Source organism: Habropoda laboriosa, unplaced genomic scaffold (genome assembly GCF_001263275.1).
Source record: "Habropoda laboriosa isolate 0110345459 unplaced genomic scaffold, ASM126327v1 scaffold417, whole genome shotgun sequence".
NCBI classification, from domain to species: domain Eukaryota; kingdom Metazoa; phylum Arthropoda; class Insecta; order Hymenoptera; family Apidae; genus Habropoda; species Habropoda laboriosa.
In genome coordinates, this window is record NW_017100502.1 from 10,866 (window position 1) to 31,293 (window position 20,428).

The following is a 20,428-nucleotide window of genomic DNA, read 5'->3' on the forward strand; positions in this document are numbered from 1 at the left end:
AGCCAGGCCCAGCGCGCTCGGTGGGGCGACTCCGCCCCTTTGGGTCTCTCCCCGGGATGGTTCGCGTAGGGGTGGACAGGGATCGGCAGGACGATGCGTCCACACTCTACACGAGACCGTTGAACGCGTATTTTTTGCGAACAAAGTTCAGACAACGCGGAAATAGTCTTCGTGTAAAATACACTGTTGCGAGAACGTAGAAACGTTTAATTAATTTTACGCCAACCCTACTCCGAGTTAGAGTACTTTCTGACGGGATTATCATTTAGTTTCGTGTTTTGATATTAGAAATTTTGTTACAAATAATTGAAAATGCAGTATTTATGCTTTATACTACGTGTTCTACATCAAACTATGACCAAACGATGATTCTTCTTATTTGCAAACACCAAATGATTTTTCCATTTTTCCTAATGATATTGAATAAGTATTATTAGTATGATTTTCAACAAATATTGAAATGAACACTGTTTATAAAAGAAAACTGATCTTTCCATTTTTCCTAATGATATTGAATAAGTATTATTAGTATGATTTTCAACAAATATTGAAATACAATTGGCATTCATTTATTCTTCCTTTATTTCATAATATGTTCCTTTTTTAAATTTTGTAAATATCATTCTTATTTTTTTTTTTTATTCTTTTTTAAATTACATCAAATTGGTTCGGCATTCTGCGCTTAGGTAACATTCTTTCGGTCGGCACTATAAGGATTTAATTTCATAATATATCGCTTTGGATGAATTGCTAAAAAAATACATTAAATATCTGTTCACACGATTCTACAATTGACCACCAAACGGCAGGTCAATTCCGCAATTGGCCACTAAATGGTAGGTCCTTTCTACGGTTGGCCACCCAATAAAATAAATATCGTCAACTAAAAATTTTGAACGTCATAGCTAACTAGACATTATTTTATATTGAAAAAAAAAATTATAAAGCAGAATACATATAATCTTATGCTTAAAATAATGAAAATCTGGCGTGACAGTCAACGTGTTAATAAGTAAATGTTGTTCAAATTATATCGTGTTTGATATCATTTTCATCAGAAAAATCTGATCAATATGTTAAGAAAAATGTCGGGATAAAAGAACATTAAATTAAAACAGTTGGTGTTTAAATTGCTCGGTTACCACCACTCACGTTTCATCCTTATCTTTTATTCCCTATCCTTGTCTTCGTTCGGCAAACTACAAAGGCGGACGCGAGACTCGAAAACGTAGTCCCTGACTCTACAATAGGCCTGTTGGTTCCTTGCTGGTTGGAAAGACATTACTATATTGGGATAATTATAGAATTGCCTTGAGAATGGGTCCTTTGACAACGTTGATCCAATTGAGAACGAGAAAGTGTTTTCCTTGAGCTTTTCTTATTCGTATTACCAGTTAGAGTTACACATCCATTGTAGAAAATTAACCATAATAATCTCGCATGCAACATCAACTCCACTGATTTGCACTGACCCGTGCGCTTTCTTCGTCGATATTCTTGCTGTTAGAAGTGCATTATGTCGTTTATACGGATTTCAGTACCATGTAGTACGAGACAGACGTCTTTACAATCTGAGAAAAGAAAGCAGAACGTCGTTTAACTGAATATTCTCGAGATATTAGAAGAATAATTGTCGATGAACGAGTTACCTCTGAGAAACTTTGCAAGTTCATTGTAATTAGTCCACCGGCTGTTATTTGAGGAGCAGATAGACAATTTCTTAATGCTAATACAAACAACGATTGCGTTCTCTTGTCGCTGTTATACCACAAAGCGTTGTATCTAGAAAAATGGACAATTTTGATTTTCACAAATTTTCAATTTTTTTCAAATTTACTTCTTACATCGATTCGAAGATTTCCTCGTTCGCGTCGATCACGAATTGTCCTTGAAGAGTTAGGTAAAGTATGTGTACCAATTGAATCACGATAAATGTGCAATCCTTGGCAAACTCCGCGTTAATCTCCGAGTTCGACACCTGTTTCCAAACAATTGTTCTGAGGATGATCAGCGGTATCGCAACGCGATATAATTGCCGCACTGAAGAGCTCACCTTCACCAGTATCACGCTGAAGCATATCATTATAAGAACGACGCAAATAAAAAAATAGCCCGCGTGGCAGTTTTCGATCTGGTTAATGTATCTGTTTTGAAATCATTGAAATAGGACGAACTCATCATCGGTGTGACATATTCGGGAGTATATTAAAGACGGTACGTGCAGGTGAAAGCATGAAACATTCCCAGCAAATTCATTTTCATTCCTGGATTATACAATTGCTTGACAATCTTTTACTGGACAAACAAAATTACACTCGCGACAAATTTCTTTTACCGTGCTGAAAAGAAAATATATGAAAAATTACTTGATCGGTTTTGCAATTTGTTCGTCGACGAAGAGAAAATCATACTCGCACGGCCTGCTTACCAGCGAAATTAGACGTTTGCAAGAATTAACACGCATTCGGAGTAAACGCATTCTGTAAAATTAATGTTACACATTTCCATACGATAAAAGTGTGATTAAACGTGAATAAATTTCACTCGAAGAAAAATCGAAAATTTCAATAAATCATAATACAGAGATAACAAGACAAGAACATCTCACGGGCGTAATAGTAACATGCTAGAAAAAAAGCAAAGAACATTTAAAACAATTTGACGTATCTTTTTTAATACCGACTTTATAGCATGCTGGTGTCCTTGAATCGAATGACACACTCTTCTATAAATTTCATCCTGCGTGACACTGTTCCTTTTCCGACTGGACAATTCCACGATCGCACATTTGTAACGATATCTACGCATTAAAACCTTGCAATTTTCTCATCTGTTGTACCCAAAATTAAACCCTTCGAGTACCAATGTTAACCTCAGAAATTTGTTGTCGCATTTCCATCAATCCTTAGAATAATCTCAATAAAATTTTCACGTTAAACACATTAGACTTCGTTTGTTGTTGATAAAATTCAGAAGAAGTTAGAAGTGTTTCGCAGAAAAATTAACGTATCGATTTTGTTGGCACTGAAAGGGTTGAGCTACGAATCGTTCGATCGAATTTTTTACCCGGACACGGCCAACAATCCGCAGCCGTGTTGCACGACGTATATGTAACTGGTGTCACAAGCGACGTACACGTAAAACACCACAAGGATCACGGACGCCATGTGCGTAATTATGTACACGTCGTACTTATGCTCGTCGGTGAAATAATAGGCCGGATAAATGTACGCTACGTCTCGTGACTCGTTCTTCGGTAGTAAAATGTCCAAAATATGCGGTGTCACCGGCGTCGACACGAACAGGATGACACAAACGATCGCGTTCGCTATCGAATATTTGACAATGTACGTAAAATAAACAGTTTGGTCGTTTAAATAAGATCTGCCTTACCAAGGTATGTCGAAATTAAAAAAGCACCCCTCTCGGCGTATTTAGTCATAATGTCGATCTCCCCTTGTGGTCTCTCGATCGACCAGTCGTTCCTGGCACCGCTAATAAGCGACTCGTACTGCAATTTGATCGATCTCGTATACATGACCCATGAATCAACGAACGCCATGAAACGTGAAACGGTAATCAAAATGGAAAATTCATTCACCTCCTCTTTAAAGACGATGTAGTTCCCCTGTTTCAACAGTACCCCGCTTCCCGCACCAAAAAATGATAGTTGATCTATAAGAACGTCCAAACTGAAGAAACACACTACTTGTGCTACCTGCAAGATCAATCGTCGATCTGTCTTTCCAAGAAATCGTATAAAAATCGCTTAAATGTGTAAGGTAGACAGCACAGAAAAATTCTTATATTTACTAGTGTTATACTAAAGAACGTACACTGCCGCTCGTAAATTCAATTCGATGAAATTCCAATTCCATTCGTCAAATTCGATATAAAGTTTCTTACCGAATTTAGCAGAATTTTCGCCTAATTCATGTATTCTCTGTAAATCACTCTCAATTTTACCGCATTTCAATGGATGCGATTAAACTTTCGAGCGGTAGTGTACACAAGGTGCGTTGTATCTCGAATTTGGTATGAAATACAATGAAACTGTCGAGATAAAAGCCGAGTGGTATGGAAATTATCTATTTCCCTACGACTTCACTTTCTTAACAAGTGCAACGATGCGCCCGGAATATGCAAATGCACTTTAACGCGTTCGCTACCAACGTCACATAGAGTGACGCCAAATTCCCATAATAAAACGATATTACCTTCGTGCGATACGTCGTAAAAAATGCACGGTTTCAGGATTTGATAAATATTAAGCGTGTCTAATCGTATAATGTGAAACTGAAAGAAATACAGATATTGAGAATGCATGTGAGAATAATTCAAAGAATTATTTCAAGGGTACTTCAACAGAACCGTGGTAGGGTACGTGTTAAAAGAATAAATAACAGTATGAACTCGTCGAAATAATAAAAAGGTATAGTGTCTCACCTGCGTGAAGAGAACCGTGAAAACGATGGTGTACGTTATTATTCGCGATACGTATTTCGACAGTTTGCTCTGCCATGGCCAGAAACCGGAGAAGTGGGCGCATATCTTGGTCAACTTGATGAATCGCTCCTCTAGAGTGATCGCGTCCATGACGAGATTGTGTGGCGAACCGGAGGACTTAGGCGGCTATATACGCGACTGTCACACGAAGGGTAGTAGGTAAATTCTTTCGTGGCTGAAGTAATGACTCTATAACCTGTTCCTCCTATCCGAGTACAATATTTATTCATACAATTTGCCAGTCACCTATTATCGGACACGAGCGCCCGGTCTTATTATAATCTTCTCCACGAAACAACGGGTTAGATCATTCATTCTCCCTCGTTTTGTGTCGGATGCCGTTTAAAACGAAGGCAATTGTACTCTCGGTAAAATTGTATACGCTTGGTAGGAGTATCGAACTTTTATGAGAGGAAAATAAATGGAACCATATGCCGTGATATTAAAGATTAATACCAAATGGCAACATGTCTCGTGCTTTCGTTATATCGCTTTTTTTTTACATTTTCCTCTGCTCTTGTGTCAGGGTTAAATTGCGTCAGAGTATTGGTTATATTGTCTAATCGCGGTGCTTTTAAGTTCGAAGGTTGAACACGAGATGTTTTAGCAAGGAGTGTCTGTTTAGAGAAACAGCGAACGAAAGAGTGAGGACGAAGAAACGAGTATCGGGGGAGATCATTTCTTATGGATTTTATCGTTTGGTTCTATCTTCTTCATCAAGCGGTGAATAGCTGAAAGATATTTGTCCCTCGTCTATGTGTTGCTCTGTGAGAAAGTGCCGCGAGCTTCGTACACGTTTAAGTTGACCTAATCTCACGGTCCAGATTTCAGGTTAATATTTGCAACGGGATTAATAAGCGTCCAATAATATGTACCTGGATAATTCTGCCGGTTACCACGGCTGATACTCGTGTACTTTACATGTGTGTTCATCTTTCGTAGAATTAGAATTATTTTATGACATTACATTACAACACCAACCACAGTATCGTTCGTTGAATCGACAGTTTCTCCGTTGTTTTTTTTTTTTTTGTTGCTTAGAAAATTGGCCAGCTTACCGCTATCGTCTGTCGTGACTCGTTTCTAACATCTTTCGGCACGATTTCTCTCCGACAGAGTAGAATCTTGGCAAATCTAATTATTTAAAAAAAATTTTAAACAACGATACATATAAACTCGAATTATTCAATTTTAATTTTCCACGTTATAATTTCAAAAAATTTCTATTACACGTCATATCTCTACATTTGGAAACGAACAAATGTATCGTTAGTTAGTCGACAGATTTAATCACCCGTTGGACTTTTTCTTTTTTGCAAAGCAAATGTTTCTTCTATAAAACGAGCTTTACATCTATCGCACGATAATATCGTTCGATTTGTTGCTTTTCACGTTTTACCATGGTACGTACCATCCTCTATTATGTTTATTCTACCTTTTACGAAAAAGGTGGCAACATGTACAATAACAACAATAATAATAATAATAATTATTGTGCATCTTGTGGCAGGTAATTCTCGTTTCACTGTTCACGTTGTCTTCAACACCGTATAATAGGAAACGGACATTTTTACCACCTGCAAACATCGTTGTTGTTTGAGCGAAACATATCAGAACGGTCAGAATTAGGTGATTGTCAGTGAATTTTGGTGATGTTTACCTCTGCGAAGCTTTGCATGTTCAGTTGCACTAAACCGCCAGCCGTTAAACAGGTAGGTGTTAGGTTTCTTCGTAACGCTACCACGTATAATGCTTGTGTTTTCGAAGAACTTGTGTACCATAATGATTCGTATCTGGAAGTTTCATTATCATCGCGTGTGATACACGGAGTGCCGTTCGAATCAACAGCAAAATTGTGGTAGGTTCACCCTTTGCAATCGAGTGGCGACTGAGAAGCGACGTTAAACAATCGTCACTTGGTGGATAATGAACGAAGAGAGAGAACAGATCTATGGGCCTCCACAAATTTGTTCGTTATGGTGAGATGGAGAATACGTGGAATATTTCAATAAAATAGTATACTTTATTTCTACGTTAGTTTGAACAAATTTTGAAGAAGATCCGATATGCAACCTTTTGTTCTGCAAAATCACCTCCGAGTGCAAAGAGTTAAAGTACATTTGATATAAATCTTTTTTGTTGGCAGGAAGAAATAATTTATCCTTTTGTTGCGATTATTTATTCCCTCTACTCACATCGCCTCGTGAATTCTCTCGCACGAATCCAGCACGAACTGTCCCTGAAGCATGATAACGAACAGGTGCATCAGTTGACACAACGTAAAACTGCAATATCTGTAGAAGTCTATGTCGAAATCCGACGTACTCAGCTGATTTGAAAACAGTGAAAAATTTCCACAGATTAAACAACGCGAAATGTAGTCGTAGGAAAGAGGAAAAAGGAAGCTCACCTTGATCAGAGTAATACTGAAGCATAGAATCACCAAGCCTAAGCAGGTGAAAAGGTACGTGTCATGGCCGCGTTCAATTTCCTTTACAAAGCTGAATTGAAGAGAACGGATCAAAGAGAAACTGCGATAAAACGTGGTAGAGGAAAGAAGAATCACAAACTAACGAAAAAAACAAACAAACAAACAAAGATCGTGAATACTGACTTTATAGCACGTTGATGTCCCTGAATGGAGAAACACGCGTTCTTGTACGCCTCTTTCGTCCAGTGGTCGAAATACTTCCCCTTCACGCTATTGTCCTCGCGAATTGAATTCTTGAAGCGGTATCTGCGAACGTTCCACGCAATCTCAATAATAGTTTCCCGACGAAAATGAGAGAAAAAATGTATCTCTCAAGTTTTCTCACCCGGCCACGGCGAACAGTCCGCAAGTGTGTTGCACCAGTACCATGTAACTGGTGTCGCAGGCACAGTACACCACCACTACAATCAAAATTGTGCACGTTCCGTGAAGTATGATGTAATAATAGTATTCTACTTCGTCGACGAAGTAATATCCGGGTACGACGACTGGCAAACTTGGCGTTATATTCTGTGTCTTGTACGAGTTCACCAATCGGGTCGACCATGGCACTTGTATGAACAAGAACGAGCAAATGTACGCGTTCACTGGAAAGATCCGATCGAGAGTTGCTAATTGTTTCTAATTAAAACTTCGGAGAGCTTACCAACGTAGAACCTCGAGAGCAGATTTCCCCTTTGCCCGTACTTCTTCATGATGCCGATCTCCTTGTACGATCGTTCTTGATTCCAGTCCTCGCACATACTATCCAGAAGGTATTCGAACTGCAACAGTCGTGTCACACAGTTGCAGAAAAATGTCAAGGTGGAAGATAAAGATCGCGAGCATCCTCCCACCTTATCTGTATTTATAATGTAGTTCCCTTGCTTGCATAGCAGCAACACTATCGCGAAGAAGAATGGCACTTGTTCTACTATCACGTCCACGGTAAGGGTTTGCAACATCCTTGCTAGCTGTATTAACGAAGCATCGCGACATTTACTCTTTATCTTGTCACATGACATTGTCTTCTTAGTATGTCGAAACAAGTTACAGAAATTAGATGTTACGAGGGTTTGTTTGTAATCTGGAGCAGTAGTTGTGTGAACGAAGAGGGCAAACAACCCTGTTCGGAAAATTAGAAGGTAGCGAGCCAAAAGCGAGAACTTGGAATGTTGAAAGATGAAGAGGGAGGAAGATCGAGAGACTTTGCAACTATCGTTACAGTACAGTTAGTTAACGCTTTGTATTCCCGAAATTACCGAGTAAAAACCTCCTTATTCATCCAGAACTCCTACGATCTACTATTTATCGGTGAAATTCTTCGAGACAATTGTCTCAAGAAAATTCCTACCCCTGATATAATTACACTTTTCACACTTTCTATTGTATTGTAAATGATGGAATATCGTATATATCGAGTAAAGCATGACAGAGTGTACATTTATGTTAACGTTACGTGTGTACCTGAGCAAGGAGCGAACTGATGATAACCATGAACACAATGGTCCGCAAAAAGTACTTAGTTAACCGTTTTTGGCCAGGCCAAATTCCAGCCATTAATGCGAACCTTTTCGTGTACTTTACGTATCGTGCCTGCACCGTGGCTGCATCCATGATAAAGTCGCGATTCCTTGCAAGGTCGTATTAAATATATGTATATTATATACAGGCCTGTGCATGGGGGAGGGCAGAGAGATAGTAATGAGGGTTGCTATTGTTTTAACGATTCTATAGCTGGAGCGGTTGTCACTAGATAACTAGACGTTTGCATTAGCATATTAAAAATTTGCGTTTCTATTCCAAGTATTCCCCTTGTACATCTTCGCGATAAACAATTTGCTGGTATTTCTCGTGTATAACCGAAATTGCTATCATTTTCGAGTCTCTGCATTTTAGATTTGTTCAACTCTGAAAATAGCACTTTTCCATGTTGTTTCGTATAATTTCCCTATACTTAAACGTGTACGGTGCATATTTCGTTTGTCGCGGTATCGATCGTAATTTCAACTACTTATTTTAGAATAGGCCAGTTTTCCTACAATTACAAAGGACAATTTATAACGACGGACAATTCGTGTAATTCTATTTCATTTCACTTTTTTCCCCCTTCTTTTCTATTTGCTTCTCCGATTTTTCTTCGACGAGGGGGAGGATCTCGCTACGTGTTCTTCACCCTCAGCTACTCCCCGACAGAGCGTAGCTGAGTAAGATCGTGCACGTTTGAGCTTCGCTCGATCCCACGGTCCAGATTTCGCAGTTGAACATTCGCGAAAAAAGGGGAGAGAATTCTCCCGCGGTTAATTCTCAAGCGGTTCAACATTTTATAGCAGTAACGAATTTTGATAAATTGACAAGTTTGAAAATATCGATTTTCTATTGAAATTATCAAGTGACTTCCTACTATCGATAGGAAGCCATTTTAACACGTTCACCGTGTAATTTTTCTGGTGCGCAGAAATTATCTGAGTCACGGGCATTTTTTTTAATTCGGCCGGTCAAATAACTAATCGAAATTCGGTAATCAATCGCAGTCACGCTTCCACCAATCAAGTTTCTTCCTCTGAGATCCACAGCGAACGTCCCGTATGTTTCATTCAAATTTCTCGTTCAAATCGTCCCGTGTGCTTTTCTCAAAAGTACCATCGAACGTTGTTCCCTTACCTTCGTTTCGTTTATAATGTAATTACCCAGTTTCACGAACGTCCCAACCGCTGCCACGTTGAAAGGTATGCCATCCACGAGATTGTCCATGCTGAAGAATAGCACGGTGTTTGCTATCTGCAATCAAACACGATATGCGTCGTGTTTAAACGTTCCTTTCGATTGAACCTACCGTACCTGTGTAACAATGGAAGATGCCATTAGAAGCAAAGAAAGTATTTGCGTGATCAGTTTCCTTCGAGAGTTCTGACGAGGCCAGACACCGCATATCAGTCCAAGCACTTTGTTCAACTTCATAAATCGTTCTTCGACCGTTTCTGCGTACATAATCGTAACAGCGAAATCAGTCAAGCTGGTTCTACGTTATATTTCTCTTGTGTGTTTGCCATAAGTTAAAGAGAATCGGTAGGATGAAGATTGTCAGGAAAATAATCGCCTATCGTATATTCCGTGTGCTTACAGACTAATATCGCTGAGGGTTTAGTTCAATAATTTCTGAAACGACCAGAGCACGATCGTTACACGAGCAACCGATTCTCGATCATTTATTAAACCGCCTTTTTGAAACGGAGAAACGACGCTTTCGTCAAGATCATCCGAAAATTGGACTATTTGAAGCTCGTTAGAAAGTTCAGTACTCTACTCTCGCAAAGTGAAAAGCACTTATATCTGATTCAGAAGCGGATTAGCTTGCATTAAATATTAACAGTTAAATGGCTCCTTCTTCGATGTTAGTCCTGGGCAGTCTACCTGTTACGTAGTGCGCAGGAAATGTTACGGAATATACATACGTACTTCATTTTTCGGCAGAATTTCTTGCGTTTGGTATTTCGTTACGTTTGCACCGCAGGTGAACGGCATGGAAATGCATTTGAAATTCTCCGTGATTTGTAGATCATTATTGGTGGTTAAATGCAGTTACACTGTTCTGTTGTTTGCAGAGACAGAGTAGCGATGGAGAAAAGTGGGAAACGAGCATTGATTCAGTACCTTGAACGGCCTTTTATCGCAATATGTTGAATCACTTGGTCGACAGAACTGTTCCTCGTGTTCAGGAAAAGTACCATGTGGGAAACAGAATAATCCTTCTACGTTACGTTTCGACAATATGGGTGAGTTTTTACGTTCGAAATTTTATTGAACAAGTATTTGAAAAAAATTGTCAAACAGTTCAAGTGTTTCATTGTATAAGTGGACAAGTAAGAGTAAGTAGAAAATATTAATTTATTATATGTTTAGGGGTTTGTTACGTTTTATTACATGCATACGAATAACACCACAATATATAAACACGCACGACAAATATAACAACACATACGTAATAACGAGTACAGTAGATAAGTTTTGTAAAAAATCAATGGCACATTTAACGGACAGGGTGATTCATAAATATGTATGTAAGAACGAGGGAAAATTTGTTTGTATTTGCCTGTAATGCAAACAACAGTATCCTTTTTATATGAATCATCCCGTACAGTTTTAACCTAACTCAACGATTATACGATAGACTCATTGAATCGATTTTGTTTGTATTATTATCTCGTCAATTCACATCGAATACATTTATACAGCGGAAGTGAATATTCTTCAGCCACGTATAGATTGTGCCAGTTATCACGGTAATATCGACAAAATTATGTCAGTATTGAAGTTCTACCGTTCATTTCGATTGCATCACCGTATAGTAAGACACGGATGATTTTATAATCTGGAAGGAGAATCTTGTATACACGGTGTAAAATGTTTTAATGAGTCCGAGTAATCTTGTATTTGTCGCCACGTTACCTCTGAGAAGGTCTTTAAATTCAACGTTATAAATCCACCGGCGGTTAACAAGGGAGGGTTTAGGCTACTCCGTAACGCTAATATGTATAACGCTTGCGTTTTGCACGAAGAATTGTACCATGTCGATTCGTATCTGTAAACGATAAATTTTCATATTTGGAGCTTCGAATCTTCTAATTCAAACTTTCGCATTCAAATTCTCAAATTATTTAATTTTAACTTTGGCAGTCATATTTTAAAACTTAGGGTTTTAAAATTGAAAAAAGGGTTAGAGGCGAATGTGCATGGTAAAAGTGTCGCGATATGTCAGTTGATAAGCCACTGAAAGAACGTCTCTTTCTGCAAAAGTTTCAGTTCCACTGTTAGGGTAGCTGAAGATAGAAACGTGATTTACAATTTAAGCTCCATTTTTTTGCTGTTCCACTCGACGAAAAATTATGCAAAAATTCAGAGATACTATAGACAGTGGGATACGTGTCTGGGAATTTTTCACATTTTATAGCAGTAACGAATTTTGATAAATTGACAAGTTTGAAAATATCGATTTTCTATTGAAATTATCAAGTGACTTCCTACTATCGATAGGAAGCCATTTTAACACGTTCACCGTGTAATTTTTCTGGTGCGCAGAAATTATCTGAGTCACGGGCATTTTTTTTAATTCGGCCGGTCAAATAACTAATCGAAATTCGGTAATCAATCGCAGTCACGTTTCCACCAATCAAGTTTCTTCCTCTGAGATCCACAGCGAACGTCCCGTATGTTTCATTCAAATTTCTCGTTCAAATCGTCCCGTGTGCTTTTCTCAAAAGTACCATCGAACGTTGTTCCCTTACCTTCGTTTCGTTTATAATGTAATTACCCAGTTTCACGAACGTCCCAACCGCTGCCACGTTGAAAGGTATGCCATCCACGAGATTGTCCATGCTGAAGAATAGCACGGTGTTTGCTATCTGCAATCAAACACGATATGCGTCGTGTTTAAACGTTCCTTTCGATTGAACCTACCGTACCTGTGTAACAATGGAAGATGCCATTAGAAGCAAAGAAAGTATTTGCGTGATCAGTTTCCTTCGAGAGTTCTGACGAGGCCAGACACCGCATATCAGTCCAAGCACTTTGTTCAACTTCATAAATCGTTCTTCGACCGTTTCTGCGTACATAATCGTAACAGCGAAATCAGTCAAGCTGGTTCTACGTTATATTTCTCTTGTGTGTTTGCCATAAGTTAAAGAGAATCGGTAGGATGAAGATTGTCAGGAAAATAATCGCCTATCGTATATTCCGTGTGCTTACAGACTAATATCGCTGAGGGTTTAGTTCAATAATTTCTGAAACGACCAGAGCACGATCGTTACACGAGCAACCGATTCTCGATCATTTATTAAACCGCCTTTTTGAAACGGAGAAACGACGCTTTCGTCAAGATCATCCGAAAATTGGACTATTTGAAGCTCGTTAGAAAGTTCAGTACTCTACTCTCGCAAAGTGAAAAGCACTTATATCTGATTCAGAAGCGGATTAGCTTGCATTAAATATTAACAGTTAAATGGCTCCTTCTTCGATGTTAGTCCTGGGCAGTCTACCTGTTACGTAGTGCGCAGGAAATGTTACGGAATATACATACGTACTTCATTTTTCGGCAGAATTTCTTGCGTTTGGTATTTCGTTACGTTTGCACCGCAGGTGAACGGCATGGAAATGCATTTGAAATTCTCCGTGATTTGTAGATCATTATTGGTGGTTAAATGCAGTTACACTGTTCTGTTGTTTGCAGAGACAGAGTAGCGATGGAGAAAAGTGGGAAACGAGCATTGATTCAGTACCTTGAACGGCCTTTTATCGCAATATGTTGAATCACTTGGTCGACAGAACTGTTCCTCGTGTTCAGGAAAAGTACCATGTGGGAAACAGAATAATCCTTCTACGTTACGTTTCGACAATATGGGTGAGTTTTTACGTTCGAAATTTTATTGAACAAGTATTTGAAAAAAATTGTCAAACAGTTCAAGTGTTTCATTGTATAAGTGGACAAGTAAGAGTAAGTAGAAAATATTAATTTATTATATGTTTAGGGGTTTGTTACGTTTTATTACATGCATACGAATAACACCACAATATATAAACACGCACGACAAATATAACAACACATACGTAATAACGAGTACAGTAGATAAGTTTTGTAAAAAATCAATGGCACATTTAACGGACAGGGTGATTCATAAATATGTATGTAAGAACGAGGGAAAATTTGTTTGTATTTGCCTGTAATGCAAACAACAGTATCCTTTTTATATGGATCATCCCGTACAGTTTTAACCTAACTCAACGATTATACGATAGACTCATTGAATCGATTCTGTTTGTATTATTATCTCGTCAATTCACATCGAATACATTTATACAGCGGAAGTGAATATTCTTCAGCCACGTATAGATTGTGCCAGTTATCACGGTAATATCGACAAAATTATGTCAGTATTGAAGTTCTACCGTTCATTTCGATTGCATCACCGTATAGTAAGACACGGATGATTTTATAATCTGGAAGGAGAATCTCGTATACACGGTGTCAAATGTTTTAGTGAGTCCGAGTAATCTTGTATTAGTCGCCTCGTTACCTCTGAGAAGGTCTTTAAATTCAACGTTATAAATCCACCGGCGGTTAACAAGGGAGGGTTTAGGCTACTCCGTAACGCTAATATGTATAACGCTTGCGTTTTGCACGAAGAATTGTACCATGTCGATTCGTATCTGTAAACGATAAATTTTCATATTTGGAGCTTCGAATCTTCTAATTCAAACTTTCGCATTCAAATTCTCAAATTATTTAATTTTAACTTTGGCAGTCATATTTTAAAACTTAGGGTTTTAAATTATCGCATGCAAATGTTCCAATTTAGATTATCAAATTCTCAAATTTTTTCCCTCAAATTTTTCTCTTCAGTCTTTCACACACAGGTTATCAAATTTCGAATTTGAAAACAATATATTTCTTTCACGGTCAAGGTTAGCTGCGACCATTTCTCCTCCTAAATCCGTATTTCACATTTCGTTTAAGTACTCACATCGTATTATAAACATCGTCGTACGCGTCCAACACGAACTGCCCCTGAACGACTAAGAACAGCATGTGTAACAACTGGGCCGTGAAGAACGTGCAGTACAATGTCCATTCTGCGTCGTGTTCGTGTTCTGATATCTAGATTCATGTAAATTGATCACGAGCTCGCCACTATTAAATATCGAAAAAAAAAAAAAGAAAAGTGAAGCTGGTATAATGAGTCGAGTCACCTGCAACAACGAAGTGCTGATGCTCATCATCAGCAGTCCCACCGAGATGAACATGCAAGTATCGTGAGCGGCCGTGATCTCTTTCACGTATCTGAATCAAAACTAACAATTAATTGCTGAAAAAATAACCAAAAAGATCCAACCGTGAAATTTTGCAGTCTGTAATAATAATAATAATAATAATACCGACTGTAAAGCACGTTGATGTATTCGAATCGAATGACAAACATTTCTATACATCTTTCTCATCATCTTCACAGCTTCCTTCTCATCCTCGGGTATTACCTCATAGCAGGCGTATTTAAAACGATATCTACCAACAGACAATTGTTTTCAGCTAAACAAAAGCCAACGAAATTTCTATAAAGAAAACCATTTTCCATTAATTGTCCTTGAACTAATTACCCTGCAATGGCCAACAATCCGCAAGCGTGTTGCACGGCGTACACGTAATTGGCATCGCAGGCGCAGAAAACAGAGATAAGCATTACCACTACAAGATACATATGCCCTACGATCAAGTAATGATATTTGTCCTCGTCGACGAAATAGTAAGCTGGATAGACGAACAACCGTGCTCGCGTCTCGTTCAACGGCATAAGGATGTCCAGAATCGGCGACACGAACGGCAAGCACATAAATAGAGCGGCGCATAACGATATATGCACTGTTTCAAACGTGAAATAGAATGACAGAGAACGTTCTAATTACACGAATTTCTTCATCTTTGAAATATAAATTTATCCTTCTCTTACGAATATAGAGTATGACACTGAAAATCCCTTTCTCCGCGTATTTCGTCATGATCTTGTACTCATCCTCCGACGTCATGGCTCTCCAGTCTTCGTAGATCTTTCCAAGAAGATATTTCAGCTGAAATTTCGAAGCTGGTGATTTGATTGAGTTAAGAAGACACGATGGAGAGTATTGCACTTACCTCTGATTCGTTTATGAAATAGTTACCAAATTTGATGATTACCCCGAGCGAAGTTATCAAGTAAGGATAATCGTTTAGTATGATATGTATCCTGGGAAAAGTGACGATCCTGGCATACTGTAAAAATTAGAGTGAAAAAAACAACCACTTTTCGTTTGGGGAAGAAAGATAATCCTTATTTTTTCTACCTGTGTAACGTAACAAGGTATTATTACAAAGAGCACTACGGTTCGACTGATCCATTTTGGCGAGCTCTTTTGATAGGGCCACACACCGGTTAGCATACCGAGCTTCTTGTTGATTCTCAAGTAACGTTTCTCTAACGTGATCGCGTCCATTGTCAAAATGAAACCAGCGCGACGAACGTTCGACGAATATATGCGCGACGGTTCGTCGGAAAAATCGACGCAACACGAAGAAGAAGAAAGGCAAAGAAAAAAAATAGAAGGAAAAGAGGAGAATTGCTGAGGACCTATAGTTTCGCTACGTGGCACGTCATGATTTGTTTAAACAACTACGAGGAGACGGCGGAGCGAGCCGTAATTGTGTATCGTTATAGAAGAAATCTCAAAGTAGCATTCAACCGTGCAATTTTTCCTCTAAACGATCCCTATTACACCGTCATCTTGAGCCAATTTGCCAGTAGAAATGTGATGTTAGGTATAATTGTTTTTAATGGCATTGTCACAATATACGTATATAGATACCGCGAGCATTAAGTATTGACAGAAACTGGTACATGTCGTGATGGTAGTTACGAGCGGTGTTACATAATTAAAAGGATTACGTGGACTTGGTTCGTGCGTGTCTGGCCAATGATGGTTTATACCCCTTTTCGAATGCGTCTCACTTTATTCTCGAGTGCTTTCTATATAGATTTCATTTCCCTTCTGCGTTCAGCTAGAGAGTCTCGAGAATGTCCGAGTAACGGAACGTACGAATCTGTTGTTCGAAAGGTAGGCATGGAAATTTGCAAATAAAACGTGTTGTGAATAGATACACACTTTTAGATGTATAACTGCACTGCTTTACATTTCTGATCCACTGGAGCTTGTCAATGCAATATCAGTACCGCGAAATAGGAGATTGAAGTTTTTAAAGTCTAGAAAATTTTTTGGTAAACCTTTGGATACTATTCTGTAAGATGGAACAAAGTGTCGCGTTAATTATTGCACTTATATTCGGAAAAGTTTCCAAGTTCGGTGAAACGAGATCACGATATGGATGTTGCATACACGATAGTAATTACTTCAATACAGTTATCTCAGTTTTGTTTGGTATTAGTTGAGGCGATGCCATTAGGCAACTGCATTAACGATAGTTGGCTTACCATCTAAAGGGCTAAGAGTGAGCGACGTGCCGGAAGTGGTTTTACATGTTCCCATTTTGACTACAGTTCGCAAACGATACTACTGACGGATAGAAGCATCTTCGAATTGGTCACAGATTTTGCTTCACGATTTGGTCCAATTTTCCACTCTGTTCACGGAGGATCTAATAAATGGTCGCAGTAGAAAGTACGGAAAATAAATTGGAGCGTAAACCGATACATCTAATGGACTTGTCAATGTGTTTCAAAAAATTTTGTGAGAATTAGAACTTATATATTTGAATAATTCTGTATACTGTCCAATTGCATAGCAGGTCAAAGAATTATTAACAAATTCTTCGATTGTTGTGCTCCTCCTTTCGTCCCGGTTATCAATTCCTCGCCGTTTATGTCGATTTCATTACCGTGAAAAAGGAAACGGATGCTTTTAAGATCTAGAAATATTTCTTATGACCATTCTAGTGTCCCTTTTTTCTCTGTTAACCCTTATGTCAATAACCGGGTACCCCTTTGCATAATTCTCGCTTAAAATATTTGATCTTCCAGGTAAAATTTCCTATCCTAGTATTTTGTTATCAGAAAACTACTAAAATTGGACGATAAAGTAGACGACAATTCTGGTTATTGACATAAGGGTTAATCGAGAAGGTATCGCGTTAATTTTCATATTTACCTCGGCAAAAGTCTCCAAATTCAAGGAAATCAGTCCTCCCGCAGTGAGCAATGGCGGAGTCAAGCTCCTCCTCAAAGCTAGCACGTACAGAGTTTGCGTTCTCGGCGAACTGTTGTACCATTTTGCGCTATATCTGCGAACGAACAACTCCTGAAATCTTCGAGGTACGATAGAACTGATAATTGCATTTTCTTTTTTTTTGAACGAGTGAAATTTCCTGGCAATTTTTAACTTCCAGTGAAATTCGCGTAAGAACGGCTACTCACATGTTGTCGTAAGTCATGTCATGCGAGAGTATAACAAAGTGTCCCTGGATAGAAAGGAAAAGCAAATGAACCAGTTGCACCACCAAGAAAGCGCAATACTTGTAGAACTCCATGCAAGGGTCCATCATGGACGTCTAATTTCAAACGCTCGATTATATCATTTAACAAAGCAGATTATATTTATTTTGCGTGGAATGGAAAATTGACTAACCCTGACTAGAGTGATACTGAACGACAGCATGATTAAAGCGACTATTATGAACAGGTACGAGTCGTGAACGTCTTCGATCTGCATAATATATCTATTTTACACATATATTGAATAAACGTATGTAAATGATGGTGGAAGAACGAATATTCTAAACAGGTCGAATTTATTTCTAAATAATCGTACTTACTCCATAGCGTGTTGATGAGCCTTGATCGAATGGCGCACTTTTCTATACGTGTCGTCCACTTCGGTGTAATTAATCATAAATGATCGTGTGCTGAATCAGAATGGCTTCCTTTCAGCCAACGTACAATCGCAAACGGTTAAAAATCCCCGCCCGATACTCGAGTAACATCTGAAAATTGCTTACCCAGAGAGGTTCAATAATCCACACGCGTGTTGCACGATATTCATGTAGATCGTGTCACAGGAGATGTAGACGAAAAACACGACAGTTATCACGGAAAGCATGTGACCCATCAGATAGTAGTAATGCTCCTCTTCGTCGACGCCGTAGTTGGCAGGATAAATGAAGCCCACTCCGCGCGATTCGTTTTTCGGCGAAATAAGGTCGAGAACACGAGGGGTAATCGCCACTGCGGTGAAGAGAACGTAGCAGAAGATTCCATTTGCTGCGACATATAGAGAAGAAAATGTAATTATAATAAGAATAGACGAAGTAATAATTGGATAGTTTGCAGAAGAATCGTTTATGAAGCGATTACGCTGCAATTGAAATATTTTTTGCTCAATTTAGACGCAATGTTATCCGGAATGAATCATTCTCAACGGAAATTGTGCCCTACCTACGTACAAACGACTGAAAAACAGGCCTCTTTTCGCGTACTTGTCCATAATGTCCATTTCGGGTTTTGGCCGCTTTACTATCCAATCTGCGAATACGCACCCCAAAAGCTTCCTTAGCTGTAATTTCGAATTAATGAATTATTTCACTCTATGTGACGGAGAAAATGCAAGTAGATTGCTCACCTGTTGCTCGTGTATGATATAATTCAACTCCTTCAAAAATATTCCTAAACCCATTGTGAAAAATGGGCATTGTTCTATCACAGTATCCGTGCTCAGGTTCACTTTCACGTACGCAACCTACGGTCGAACAAATACAATGTACAATACCTATCGATTAACCTGCGATATTTCCTTCTTGTCCTTCTCAATTTTTTTCCTATAATTTCCTGTATGAATTAATCTTGCGGATCAAACAGGTAATAAGAAAATATACACAGTGAAACCCCTGTATCCCAAGAGATTAACTCCAAGTATCTTCTACGGATATCTGAAACGGCGAATAGTAACGAACGCTATACATTCGTACATACTTATGGAAAAATTATTTCATTTACCAGGGTTTTCACTGTAGATTCGTAAACGTAGGTGTATGATTGTAATATAATTAAACTTGTTTCTTGCCTGGGTCGTCATAGCTGTAACAGTGATCACTAGTATCACGAATCGTGAAACCCATTTCATTTTCTCGTCCCCGTACGGCCATATACCGGCCATCGTTCCGCAAAATTTGTTCACGTACAAATAATTCCTCTCCACGTCGCTCGCTTCCATAATTGAGGTTCAAGGTGGATGTTTCGTGCTCGTCGGTGAAACTCGTTCTGGTTGCGCGGTAAGAAAGGAAATGATTCGATTCATTACGACGGATATTCCTTAAGCGTTAGTTTGCCGTGTTAATGTGTCGGCACGAATAATTTATTAGTACGCATTGGTGAGCTAAGAACGGTTAGCCTTTCTTTTTTTCGCTACCACCATGCTGCCGGCTTTAATCACGCGCTTAGTTCTGAAATGACGTATGCACGGCGCTCCATTATTTTACCGCACGTTAAGTGAGTATAATCGTTTCAGTTGTGGTTGGTATCAATTAAACATATGTCCCTTGTAACGACATGACAAGTAGTGTGTCGGAGAGTGTCGGACGTATCGCGGTGTTAACTTCAGTTTAGAAATAGCTTAGCTAACAGAATGGAGCATCGATTTCCTACACCTTTTCTTTATTCAAATTTCTCACGTACTTTTGCATCACAGTCACGGAGAATGGAAAAATGAAGCGGTATAAATTCAAATACGTTCACGTGTCTACTGGGAAGTCATTGTGAATGGTATAGAAACTAATTGGGGAGTAAAATGATATATCTTGGTGTGGCCACTGAAAAGGCAAAATATTTAACTCCACTTTTTGAAAATTTTCCAATTTTAGTATCAAAACACATGCTCGGTGCTTAAATCTTCATAAAAAAAATTTAGTAAATATAATTTTAGCGG

The 20,428-nt window shown here is 38.7% G+C and overlaps 5 protein-coding genes across 5 annotated transcripts; all 5 read right to left on the bottom strand.

The window, feature by feature from the left end:
- Positions 1-1,499: 1,499 nt before the first annotated feature.
- LOC108576160 (putative odorant receptor 85d) lies at positions 1,500-2,083 on the bottom strand. The gene is made up of 4 exons (XM_017939104.1): positions 2,054-2,083; positions 1,845-1,978; positions 1,650-1,782; positions 1,500-1,571 (listed from the first exon to the last, which is right to left on the bottom strand). The coding sequence occupies exons 1-4, from the start codon at positions 2,081-2,083 to the stop codon at positions 1,524-1,526; spliced, it is 345 nt and encodes a 114-aa protein (XP_017794593.1). The 3' UTR covers positions 1,500-1,523.
- A 979-nt stretch (positions 2,084-3,062) lies between these two features.
- Positions 3,063-4,596, bottom strand: LOC108576157. The gene is made up of 3 exons (XM_017939099.1): positions 4,447-4,596; positions 3,394-3,718; positions 3,063-3,328 (listed from the first exon to the last, which is right to left on the bottom strand). The coding sequence occupies exons 1-3, from the start codon at positions 4,594-4,596 to the stop codon at positions 3,063-3,065; spliced, it is 741 nt and encodes a 246-aa protein (XP_017794588.1).
- Positions 4,597-6,035: 1,439 nt separating this feature from the next.
- LOC108570070 lies at positions 6,036-9,967 on the bottom strand. The gene is made up of 10 exons (XM_017939100.1): positions 9,818-9,967; positions 9,641-9,757; positions 7,834-7,950; positions 7,644-7,761; positions 7,323-7,584; positions 7,121-7,243; positions 6,917-7,007; positions 6,702-6,835; positions 6,167-6,299; positions 6,036-6,083 (listed from the first exon to the last, which is right to left on the bottom strand). The coding sequence occupies exons 1-10, from the start codon at positions 9,965-9,967 to the stop codon at positions 6,036-6,038; spliced, it is 1,293 nt and encodes a 430-aa protein (XP_017794589.1).
- A 1,820-nt stretch (positions 9,968-11,787) lies between these two features.
- On the bottom strand, positions 11,788-15,994 carry LOC108576158. Its single transcript, XM_017939101.1, has 10 exons — positions 15,845-15,994; positions 15,657-15,773; positions 15,475-15,592; positions 15,125-15,386; positions 15,005-15,079; positions 14,720-14,810; positions 14,494-14,627; positions 12,439-12,619; positions 12,262-12,378; positions 11,788-11,796 (listed from the first exon to the last, which is right to left on the bottom strand). Exons 1-10 carry the CDS (start codon positions 15,992-15,994, stop codon positions 11,788-11,790), a joined length of 1,254 nt encoding a protein of 417 aa, XP_017794590.1.
- A 2,325-nt stretch (positions 15,995-18,319) lies between these two features.
- On the bottom strand, positions 18,320-19,660 carry LOC108576159. The gene is made up of 5 exons (XM_017939103.1): positions 19,568-19,660; positions 19,127-19,243; positions 18,943-19,060; positions 18,507-18,768; positions 18,320-18,413 (listed from the first exon to the last, which is right to left on the bottom strand). The coding sequence occupies exons 1-5, from the start codon at positions 19,658-19,660 to the stop codon at positions 18,320-18,322; spliced, it is 684 nt and encodes a 227-aa protein (XP_017794592.1).
- Between the last annotated feature and the right edge of the window lie 768 nt (positions 19,661-20,428).

What these genes read in the sequence shown, in the direction of transcription:
- LOC108576160 (XM_017939104.1), bottom strand. Translation starts at nt 2,083, where the DNA reads ATGATATGCTTCAGCGTGATACTGGTGAAG. An exon ending in TCAGCGTGATACTGGTGAAG is followed by an intron (nt 1,979 to 2,053) that starts GTGAGCTCTTCA and finishes GTTTGGAAACAG; the next exon opens with GTGTCGAACTCGGAGATTAA. An exon ending in ACTTGCAAAGTTTCTCAGAG is followed by an intron (nt 1,572 to 1,649) that starts GTAACTCGTTCA and finishes TTCTTTTCTCAG; the next exon opens with ATTGTAAAGACGTCTGTCTC.
- LOC108576157 (XM_017939099.1), bottom strand. Translation starts at nt 4,596, where the DNA reads ATGGACGCGATCACTCTAGAGGAGCGATTCATCAAGTTGACCAAGATA. An exon ending in TCACGGTTCTCTTCACGCAG is followed by an intron (nt 3,719 to 4,446) that starts GTGAGACACTAT and finishes TTGATCTTGCAG; the next exon opens with GTAGCACAAGTAGTGTGTTT. An exon ending in TTTAATTTCGACATACCTTG is followed by an intron (nt 3,329 to 3,393) that starts GTAAGGCAGATC and finishes AATATTCGATAG; the next exon opens with CGAACGCGATCGTTTGTGTC.
- LOC108570070 (XM_017939100.1), bottom strand. Translation starts at nt 9,967, where the DNA reads ATGTACGCAGAAACGGTCGAAGAACGATTTATGAAGTTGAACAAAGTG. An exon ending in CATCTTCCATTGTTACACAG is followed by an intron (nt 9,758 to 9,817) that starts GTACGGTAGGTT and finishes GTTTGATTGCAG; the next exon opens with ATAGCAAACACCGTGCTATT. An exon ending in GGACATCAACGTGCTATAAA is followed by an intron (nt 7,008 to 7,120) that starts GTCAGTATTCAC and finishes TCTTCAATTCAG; the next exon opens with CTTTGTAAAGGAAATTGAAC.
- LOC108576158 (XM_017939101.1), bottom strand. Translation starts at nt 15,994, where the DNA reads ATGGACGCGATCACGTTAGAGAAACGTTACTTGAGAATCAACAAGAAG. An exon ending in ATTTCATAAACGAATCAGAG is followed by an intron (nt 15,593 to 15,656) that starts GTAAGTGCAATA and finishes TCGAAATTTCAG; the next exon opens with CTGAAATATCTTCTTGGAAA. An exon ending in TTAAATACGCCTGCTATGAG is followed by an intron (nt 14,811 to 15,004) that starts GTAATACCCGAG and finishes GTTTTGATTCAG; the next exon opens with ATACGTGAAAGAGATCACGG.
- LOC108576159 (XM_017939103.1), bottom strand. Translation starts at nt 19,660, where the DNA reads ATGGCCGGTATATGGCCGTACGGGGACGAGAAAATGAAATGGGTTTCA. An exon ending in ATATCATACACGAGCAACAG is followed by an intron (nt 19,061 to 19,126) that starts GTGAGCAATCTA and finishes TCGAAATTACAG; the next exon opens with CTAAGGAAGCTTTTGGGGTG. An exon ending in GGATTATTGAACCTCTCTGG is followed by an intron (nt 18,414 to 18,506) that starts GTAAGCAATTTT and finishes ATTCTGATTCAG; the next exon opens with CACACGATCATTTATGATTA.